At 49.2% G+C, this 10316-nt stretch overlaps 1 protein-coding gene across 3 annotated transcripts; it reads right to left on the bottom strand.

Moving 5' to 3' along the window:
• Positions 1–3156: 3156 nt before the first annotated feature.
• On the bottom strand, positions 3157–9171 carry Svbp (small vasohibin binding protein). 3 transcript variants are annotated; one of them, XM_006994944.4, is made up of 3 exons: positions 8751–8947; positions 8507–8656; positions 3157–3505 (listed from the first exon to the last, which is right to left on the bottom strand). In XM_006994944.4, the coding sequence occupies exons 1-3, from the start codon at positions 8823–8825 to the stop codon at positions 3419–3421; spliced, it is 312 nt and encodes a 103-aa protein (XP_006995006.1). In that variant the 5' UTR covers positions 8826–8947; the 3' UTR covers positions 3157–3418. The 3 variants fall into 3 exon arrangements, with proteins under 3 accessions (XP_006995006.1, XP_006995005.1, XP_015843997.1); XM_006994943.4 differs by lacking the exon at positions 8751–8947 and adding an exon at positions 9032–9171 and having other exon boundaries at positions 3278–3505; XM_015988511.3 differs by having other exon boundaries at positions 3278–3505; positions 8786–8923.
• Positions 9172–10316: the final 1145 nt, after the last annotated feature.

Genomic DNA, 10316 nt, shown 5'->3' with positions numbered 1-10316 from the left:
TAGTAACAGTACATCCACTTGGGGTCTCCCATGCTGAACACTCATGTCAGTGTGAGTCTATACTCACCCAAACCCTTACAACTATTGTCTCATGAGCTCTTAGGGACCAACAGCTAGCATGGCGCCTCCATAGAGTAGGTGTGAGGAAACAATGCTTGCGTTACTCTCAACCAATTAAATTTTGTTCAAAAACCTGATATTTGAGATTACTCAATGGTGTCCTCATGCTACTTCCGAATTTTAACCAAATGGTTTCTACAAGCACGCCTCCAGAATGGAGTCCATTTTAAGTGGCAGGAGCAGAGTTAAGAAGACGGCTTGGACAACTGAACTACTCAGCAACTGTAGCTGTAATAACTCTTACCCTATTGGTTTGCTTTTGCCCTTGGGTTAGTGACATGGGGCAGCGCCAGGGCAGCTGAGAGTTCCTTGCCGAGTCTGGCTGTCTCTCAGCAGGCTGGGGGCTCATCTGCCAGCTCGCCTCAGCACCTTTATTTCCTAGAAAGCAGTTTTTCTGACATGCTTCCTGGGCTTCCACATAAGCACAAAGGTAAAGGATGACGTGAGAGCTCGTTGGTACTCCATAACTAATTTTGCTACTGTTATGAATCGTAACATAAGTATCTGTGTTTTCTAATGTCTTAGGGTTGTTTGACCTGTAAGGGGATCATGATCCATAGGTTGAAAACCACTGATTTAATTGGATCCATATTTTGAAGGACAGATAAATGGAGTAATTGAACAACTCCTTCAAATTAAAAAACTATTCTTTAAAAAAAAAGACTTTTAGTTTTGAGCTAGGCATGGTGGCACATGCCCTCAATCCCGTCACTCGCTCAGCACTGCAGTGACCCTGCTGTGAACATGGTGTCAATTACATTCCTGAAGCACATGTCAGAGACAAGTTTAACCTCTACCCCTGAAAGGAAGCTAGGTGACAGGTGTCTGGTTCCCAAGGTTCCAGTCTGAACATCCCCCTTGCAACCTGACTCTAGGCCTGGGGAAGTAGCCCCAAGACGAAAACTGCAAAGTGCCTGGACTGCCCTCCCAGAGCTGCTGTTAGCTGCAGTCACAGGATGGCTAGTGAGGAAAGGTCACACGTACTTACGGTGTGACTGGACGCCTGTGACCAGCAGGGTCTAGAGCAGCACTGGAAGTAGCATGTGGTCTTTTTGTTTTTCAAGACATGGTTTCTCTGTGTAGTCCTGGCTGTCCTGGAACTCATTCTGTAGACCAGGTTGGCTTTGAACTCAGAGATCTTCCTGCTTCTGCCTCCAGAGTGCCGGGACTAAAGGTTTTTTTTTCTCTACTACCTGCTCGTGTAGGAGGGAATATGATTTCTGCTTTTTTTGAAGGGGAAGGAAGGAAGAGAGGGAGGAAGAGAGGAAGAGAGGGAGGAAGAGAAGGGAGGAAGGGAGGGAGGGGAGGAAGAAGGAAGAAAGGAAGGAAGGAGGAAGGAGGAAGAAGGAAGGGTGGGTAGGTGGTCTACAATCCCCCCTGCTCAGTGTCTCACAGAAACAGTAAAAACCGTGGGAAGCGGCTCCCAGTGTGTAGATAAACCCGTTGCCACCACAGTTTTTAATTTTTCACCAATTAAAGAGTAAGAGCACCTTTTAAGGTTTCCTAGGGACTCGGGTCTGAGCTAACTCCCAGCTGTGCTGTTTCCTGAGCACAGGTGTTCTCCAGATGTGGCGCTTTCCATCTTACTGAATTCAAGTGAGGCAGAAATACTACCGTTCCTCCTTAAGACATGAAGACTGAGGCACCAAGCAGGCAAATGACTTGCCCAAGGTCACTCAACAGATCCTGACACGGGCACTTCTCCAAGAGGACTGTCCCGTACTCTGGCTTCCCAGTCCTCCAGCAAACCCCAAAGATCTAGTCCTCTGTCCTACTCCAGCCTCCCGTAGTAATTCCCTGGGCTCTGTCATTACCAGTGAGAGTAGCCGCTCTCGGGTCTGTTTCTGGCATTCTGTTCTTAATCATCCCTCCAGGATACTTCTAGAAGCTCAGTTTCAACCGTAGTAGAAACTCTAACTCGTGAACCTCAGACCCTTCCTAAGTCCCTTATCCTCTCCAGTTCTCATTCACTCAGAGTTAGAGTCTCACTATGTAGCCCAGGCTGGCCTCAAACTCCTGATCCTCCTGCCTCAGCCTCCCCAGTGCTGGGATTACAGGTGTGTGAACCACGTCTGGCTCATTTACTTTCTCACACAGCGTAGAGCCAGGCCCGAGGTCATAATCCACGCACTGGGAATGCGATCCTCTCTGCCTTTCTTTGCTTCCACGTTAGCTCTGAGCAAAGCCCTGGTTCACTTCACCGCAACTCCCGGTCTCCTGCGCCTCGCTCCAGCAGGGCTGAGAACACAGCATGGCCAGCGCGGCTTGGAGTCTAGATCTGCTCATCCCCAGTGAAGCCTTACTGCTGCCCGGCTGTCGTCCGTGTCCCTGCAGGTCTGTTTCCACTCTGTGGAACTAGACTACTGTTTGACACCCTCTCTCCCCAAGCCCCCATCACCTCCGCTTTCCACTCTCGTCACCCTGCTTCTTGCTCTGCAAAGAACTTCCACACTTACCAAACCCACCAACTCCTGCTTTCTTTCCCCTTGAGAAAAAGAATGAGCTGTCCTTATTCCCAAGGCAAAGCACTTCCTCTATTCCCATGGACACTGGATCTCATTGTGTGTGTGTGTGTGTGTGTGTAAGAGAGAGACAGAGACAGAGACAGAGAGACAGACAGACAGACAGGGTCTCACTATGTAGCTTTGGCTAGCCTGGGACTTGTTCTGTAGACCAGGCTGACTCACACTCACAGGTGTCTGCTTGTCTCTGCCTCCTGTGTGCTGGGGTTAAAGGTGTGGGCCAGTGTGGCCAGTTTGTTTGTTTGTTTAGACCTATTTTACTTTTAACTATGTACGTCTTTGTGGGCATATGTGGGAGTGAGGTGCTCAGAGTCCAGAAAAAGATGTTGGATGCCCTGGAGCTGGAGTTACAGGTGTGTGAAGTGTTGGATGTGGGTGTTGGGAACAGAACCTGGGTCCTCCACAAGAGCAGTCAGTGCTCTCACCACTGAGCCATCCCCCCAGCCCTCACCTACTCCATTCTTTATCCCACTTTCCTTGAGCGGGCATTCCCACCCTAAAGTAAGAACAGACGAACAGTTTGTATTTTATTCTTTTTAGGGAAGACACACAGTTTCACTAGAAACAATGATTTTTCTCACACAGTAGAAAAAAGGCCTTTTAAAAAATCTGCTGTCCCAGATGAAAAGTCTACCCAGCAAGCACTGGGCCAGTTCTGAGAGGAGGAACCAGTGTGGTGGAAGTTACCTACAGGAAGCTGAGTGCAGAGGTCTCCACAAGTCTTGTTCAGTTCTGTGAGGCTCCAGACTAGGTGCTCTGACTAGGATGCGGGCTGGTCACTCCCCAGGTGGCTGCATTTGCTTACAGAACTCATCAAACTGCTGCTGCTCCAGCTCCGTCATGACTCTGTTGAGAGCGTAGATCTGAATGGAGAACAGATACATTAGCAATGGAAGCGGGGAGGAAGCTGAAGATGCTGGAATTTCACCAGGAGGAGCTGGGAGGCAGGGACCAGGACAGGAAGGCAGCTTCCGCTGGGGATAAAGTGAGCAGCGGTGAGGCAAGGGGCTTGGTCCTTTGCAGATGGGACCTGACAGGTCCAAGGGAACAGCACGGGTCAGTTCTGCAAACTTCAAGTGTATGCGGGGGAGCCAGAGAAAGAAAGTCGGGGCCGTAAATGCCAGGCCAAGGAGTCTGGAGCTTCCCCTGCAGGCTCTAGAGAGCAGACAGGAGTATGTAGGAAAAGATGCCCGGAGGCCAACTGGGGTGGTGGTGGAAGTAGGAATTATCACCTACTTAGGAGGCATTTGTAGGAGTCTAGGGAGGAGGCAGCAGTGGGTAGGTGGCCTAGTGCAGGTCATGTGCTGGAGGAAATCTTGAAAACATCCCAAGCTTGATGGTGGAAGTTGTCCTCTGACCTCTACATATGCTCCATGACACATACATAAATGTAGTAAGGAAAAAAATGTCCAGGAGAGAGCCAGTCACAGAAGAGAGCGTCCACCACCAATTTAAGAACCAGAACCTGGGGCCAGAGAGATGGCTCAGTGGTTAAGAGCAGCTGTTGCTCTGGCGAGGGTCTGGGTTTGGTCCCCAGCACCCACACGGCAGCTCACAATTGTCTAACTTCTGCTGGGGATGTCTTTCTATATGTTGTCAATGTGTTGCTCGGATTGATTGATAGATAAATAAAATGCTGATTGGCCAGTAGCCAGGCAGGAAGTATAGTATAGGCGGGACAAAGAGAGAGGAGAATTCTGGCAAGTGGAAGGCTGAGTCAGGAGATGCTGCCAGCAGCCGCCGCCATGAGAAGCAAAATGTAAGGATACCGGTAAGCCAAGCCACGTGGCAAGGTACACATTTATAAAAATGGGTTAATGTAAGATATAAGAACTAGACAGCAAGAAGCCTGCCACGGCCATACAGTTTATAAGTAACATGTGTCTCTGTGTGTTTACTTGGGTCTGAGTGGCTGTGGGCCCGGGTGGGACTGGAGAAAACTCCAACTACAAACTTCAGTTCCAGGGGATCCTAAGCCCTCATCTGACCTCCATGGGCATCGCACACTTACATGGTCCACAGATCTACTTGCAGGCAAAATACTCATAAAAATAAAGGTATCTGAGAGGCACCTGAGAGGCAGAGGTGGGTGGCACTCTGTGAGTTTGAAGCCAGTCTGGTCCACATAGCAAGTTCTAGAACAGCCAGTGCTATATAATAGAGACCATGTCTCACCAAAACAAAACAAAATCTGAGAGGCAAAAGAGGGATAGAACTTGGGATGGCTCAGCAGTTAGAGCATTGCTGCTTTAACCATGGGACTGGGGTTCATGTCCCAATACCCACACTCCAGGGATGCGCGCGCGCGCACACACACACACACACACACACACACACACACACACACACACACACACACAAATATACATAAATAATGGTTAAAAATAAACCTTAAAAAAAAAAAAAAGAAAAAAAGGAATGGATGTGGTGACTCATGTTTTTAATTACAGCACTCTGGAGGCAGAAGTAGGCAGATCTCTGAGTTCAAGGCCAGTCTGGTTTACATAAAGAGTTTCAGGCCAGTCAGGGCTATGTAGACAGATACTGTCTCAAACTAAAAAACTTGAAGCCAGACACAGTGGCACATGACTAAAAATTCAGAAATATGTGAAGTGAAGAGACTTACTGTTATGAAAATACTATTTTAGGAGTACATATTACAGAGGTAGTGAGTTCTAGAACAACAAAGGAATGATTAGCATAAAATTAAAGCAGCTTATGTGGACAGGCACATGACCAGAAGTGGGCACTGGAGCCTCCAAGTTACTGGTCTATTTCCCTTCTCCCCCTCTCCTTTCTTTTTTTCTTGAGACAAGGCCTCACTATGTCACTCAGGGTGGTCTTGAACTCATGTACTTATTGATCCACCTCAGTCTCCCAAATGCTGGAACTACCGGTGTGTGCCACTGGGCTTGGCTTCAAGTTCAGTTTCTTAAGCTTAGTGGTAGATATGAGGGTGTTTAGTCTTCTTTAAACCACATATGATTATACATGTACTTTATATTTTAAAGTGGAAAAGTCTCTGCTTTGTAAGTTTGATACCTGCCAGCCTTTGTGATCTGTATATTACTTTCTGTTCTGGGACTGACAGGGATATTAAATAGCATTCTGGAGACCTCCCAGTCAAAGAGGCAGAATGGTAAGAGAAAGGGGGAAGTAAGCAGGGCACAGAGAGATTTAAAATGTCCAGGGTGGCTGGGCGGTGGTGGCACACGCCTTTAATTCCAGCACTCGGGAGGCAGAGCCAGGCAGATCTCTGGGAGTTCGAGGCCAGCCTGGTCTACAGAACAAGATCCAGGAAAGGCACAAAGCTACACAGAGAAACCCTGACTCAAAAAACCAAAAAAAAAAAAAAAAAAAAAAAAAGTCTAGGGTGTCTGAGCCAAGAGTGAGACTTTGGGTCTAGAGGGAAAGGATCATAGCAGTGTGATGTGCTGCTTCAGCTGCCGAATGGGCCTCCATCCCCAAGCATGCCTCTCAGTTCTCCTCCATGCCTTTCTGGAATATGGCATCTGTATCCTTTCCTCCTGAGGAGGTGCTGACACGTTCCTGTGAAAGATTCCCTTCCCTTCCAGGGAACACAGACAAAAGAGCAAGACAGCTGTTGGGGAAGCAAATGGCGGACTGGGGCTGGGGGTATAGCTCAGTGGTAGAGCACAGACACATACAGACCCTGGGTTCAAGTCCCAACACCACAAACAAAACCAAGAGGCAATGAAGTGGGAAGCACTGTTCTGAGCACGGGCCTGCCCTTACTGATGGCTGGACTCTGGGCACACCACTTCTTATTCCAGGACTCACAAAGGGTAAATGGGAAACAGTAATACCTGACTCAGTGTGTGCTCACACATGTGCAGGCCTGGCTCGGGCAGATCTAGTAGGAGCTAACAGGTGTCAGCTGCTGCTAGCGTGCACATCCAATCTGACACCTCAGCAAGCGGATATGGACACAACCAGCTGGTCCCTCTAAATCCACATGGTAAGAGCACATCAGCTGCTTGGAAGAGGTGACTCCAGATCGTGACCACTGCTAGTCATCAAACACCTTCCGTGTGCCAGGCACCTGAGCTCATGTTCACATACCCACAACACACATAATTAAAAATAAATCTTTTTAAAAAGGTTTATAAAGTAGACACTATAAAGAACAAAGAAAGCAGATTCTTAAGAGTAACATAAGCCGGGCGGTGGTGGCGCACGCCTTTAATCCCAGCACTCGGGAGGCAGAGCCAGGCGGATCTCTGTGAGTTCGAGGCCAGCCTGGGCTACCAAGTGAGTTCCAGGAAAGGCGCAAAGCTACACAGAGAAACCCTGTCTTGAAAAACCAAAAAAAAAAAAAAAAAAAAAAAAAAAGCTGAAACTTGCTTGCCGGGCGTTGGTGGCGCACGCCTTTAATCCCAGCACTCGGGAGGCAGAGCCAGGCGGATCTCTGTGAGTTCGAGGCCAGCCTGGGCTACCAAGTGAGCTCCAGGAAAGGCGCAAAGCTACACAGAGAAACCCTGTCTCGAAAAACCCAAAAAAAAAAAAAAAAAAAAAAAAAAGAGTAACATAAATATCTCCAAAATGTCATGCAAACAAAATGCAAATGCACAAACAATATATTCATCTATCTGAATGAAAATGCATCTTTAAAAAAAAAAGGGGGGGGGGCTCCTGGTGGTGGTGGCTCACACCTTTAATCCCAGCACTCAAGAGGCAGGATGGATCTTTGAATTCAAGGGCAGCCTGGTATACAGAGCGAGTTCCAGGACAGCCAAGACTGTCAGAGAAACCCTCTCTTAAAAACAAAAAACAAAAAAACAAAAAAGCTTACTCATGGAGAGAAAAGGTGTAAGACAAGAAATAGTCAAAGGGGACATCAAATCTACATGACTTTATTATCTTATGAAAATTATGGGAAATTTCAATATGACCAACCACTACCAATCTGAGAAAGCTGTACTTTAAAATTTCTCAAAAACACACAACAATAAAGGCACAGAAAAGACCGGCAAGCTTATTCCTGATACTAAATATGACAATACTCATGTCTGGATGTGGTTCATTAGCCAAGTAAATATTTTAAAGCTTTTTATTCTTAAAATGATTGAGTGTGGAGAGAACAAAGGAACTCACCGGTGGGCTCAAAGCTTGGGCCTTTACCTGGCTATGAGCAGACACTTAAAAACTGCTGGTGGTGTGTGTGTGTCTGTGTGGATGTGCATGCCACACGTGTGGAGGCCGGAGGACGGCTCTGTGCAGTCCTTCTCTTCTTCCCCTGCCTATGGGTTCTGAGGAACCGGCTCGGGCAGTCAGGCTTCCGCAGCAGGCACCTGCACCATCTCACCCACCAACGAGCTACTATGGGTTCTGAGGAACCGGCTCGGGCAGTCAGGCTTCCGCAGCAGGCACATGCACCATCTCACCCACCAACGAGCTACTATGGGTTCTGAGGAACAGGCTCGGGCAGTCAGGCACCTGCACCATCTCACCCACCAAGGAGCTACTTTCTGCACCTGATGCTCACGTGTAACGGGGTCACAGGGCACACTGGCACTTCGGGAACTCTCATTCATTCATTTATTCAGTCTCCTCCCCACTTTTGCTCTTTTCACGCATCCCTCAGATCCCTCGGACAAAAGCTCTGTGTCAGGTGTCATCTAGAGACCTGGGACAGGTTGGGATTCTGACACTAACTTGGCGTGTGACTCTTGGCTTCCACGCCACCCTTCTGGACCTTGATGGCCTCTCTTCCCCGAAATGTCCTGCCCGGAGACAAGCAGCTCCCCCCCCCCCCCCGCCCCAGTAAAGTTTTCTCTGCTGTGTGTTCTTCCAGCACCTTCTCCCACGGACTCGGGCACACAGAGCCCCCTCCTGAGACCCACCTCAGCTCTTTGTCTTTGCTTCAGCTCCTGCTGCGCAGATTTCTGCTTAGCCTTCTCCACTCTGAAGGCAGGTTCTTTAACTTTGGATTTTTCTTTCCGGCCAGGTGGATCCATGGCTTGGCTTCTGAATGCTTCTTGGTCAGCTCGGACCTGATGGTACAAAAAGAGAGCGGCTTGCTAGTCTTTCTCCCAACTCCCTGGCTCGGCAGTGAGGCAGGGGTCCCCGGAGTCCCACCGCCAGCACCTCGCTGTGCGTTCCTAGTCCAGTCTCCTCCTTACTTCGGAGTCTCAGTTTCCTGCACAATGGGACAGCAGTCATTTCCTGGGCCTTTCCCTACCAACACCGGGTGAGCAGCAGATGAGAAGGCCCGAGAAAGCAGCTCCAACCCGGGGGCGTGCGCCACGGCCGGGTCTCTGAGGCCGAGGGGTAAACCCACTGGGTTCGCGGCAGCGCCCTCCGCCAGCCCCGCCCTCCCGGCCCCTCCGCAGCAAGATGGCGGCTCGGGGGTCCGCGCCCTTCCCTACCGGGCCTGGGGCTCCGGGCCTCCGCCACGTCGCAGACCAGCCCCCACGCGGGGTTCACCCTCGCCTTCCCCTTCGGCGGGACGGGAGCACCCAGCCTTGCTGCCCTTGAACTGGGCGGGCCGCGCCGGGGAGGGCGGGGCCGCGGCCTAAGGTGTCCCTCCCGCAGAAGCCACTGCGCGCGCGCAGAGAGCTCGCCTGGGCGTGGCCGGACCGGGAGGGGCGGAGTCGGAGGCGGGAAGGGTGGGGTCTGTGGCTGGAGGGCGGGACCTAGAGCGGGAGGGGCGGGGCCTGTCACTGGGCCGTTCTTACAAGTAACCAAAGCTTTTCCCGGCTTCTAGTTTCTGGGACAACTGTGAAGCTTTGAAGGGCCAAATGTGATTCCTGGGATTGGAACTGGTTAGCATTGGAATTCTGAGCATCAAGTTCTAAATCCAAAAGTCAGGATGGTTGATTGCTCCCTTCCTGATTTACAGGTCTGTAAGGAGGATCATATAGGATCCTGTTTGCCATGGTGCTTAAAAAAACAAAAAACAAAACAAAACAAAAAACCCCAACATTTTAAATACAAGACAAGTCAGGCCTGGTAGTGTACACCTTTAATCCCAGCACTGGGGAGGCATAGGCACAGATAATCAAAGGGGTGTAAAATACAATTTCTAGCTATTGTTTTCATTGTTATACTAGCAAGAATTGACTAAAGAAGGGAAGGTGGAGGAGGAGGAGAGAGAGGAGGAGGAGGCAGAGAAATAACAATAGCTGCTTCCCTTTGGGTCTTCCTATATTCCAGGCACTATTCTTAGAATACATGATTGAGTCCTTAGTCCTCACAATAAGGATGCATTATACAGACGTGTACCAAACAGCTAGTATGCACGTTCTATACAGGAACAGGGATTGACAAGTTAAGTGGTTTGTCCAAAGTCTAGTAAGTGCTAAAGCAAGTATTTTAACCAGGAGTCAGAGGACAACGACCTCTGTAGACACTTTCAGACCTGCTTCTTTGTTCCTCTGTCAACGTGGTAAGAATTTCTGTGCAAGATGGTGCATACTTAATCCCAGCACTCCAAAGCCAGAGGCAAATGGATCTCTGTGTATTTGAGGCCAGCCTGGTATACCTAGCAAATTCCAGACCTCCCAGGTCTACATAATTAAGCATCCAATGGGGAGCATACATGGATACTCAGGTACTTTCAGTCTAAGTGTGAGTTGTTATATTCTCTTGGGAGTCCAATTCTGCATTAGATCGGAAAAACCTTAAAAATGGGCATAATCACATGAGTGCTCA

The sequence above is a fragment of the Peromyscus maniculatus genome, chromosome 2 (assembly GCF_049852395.1).
Source record: "Peromyscus maniculatus bairdii isolate BWxNUB_F1_BW_parent chromosome 2, HU_Pman_BW_mat_3.1, whole genome shotgun sequence".
Classification (NCBI taxonomy): domain Eukaryota; kingdom Metazoa; phylum Chordata; class Mammalia; order Rodentia; family Cricetidae; genus Peromyscus; species Peromyscus maniculatus.
This window is presented reverse-complemented; position numbering and strand designations above follow the sequence as displayed.

Bases quoted from the DNA above. Each gene is read 5' to 3' on its own strand.
- Svbp (XM_006994944.4), bottom strand. From the start codon at position 8,825: ATGACTGCTGTCCCATTGTGCAGGAAACTGAGACTCCGAAGTAAGGAG. The intron at 8,657-8,750 runs GTGCTGGCGGTG...TTGTACCATCAG, and splicing joins GACTAGGAACGCACAGCGAG to GTCCGAGCTGACCAAGAAGC. The intron at 3,506-8,506 runs GTGGGTCTCAGG...TTCTCCATTCAG, and splicing joins AGCAAAGACAAAGAGCTGAG to ATCTACGCTCTCAACAGAGT.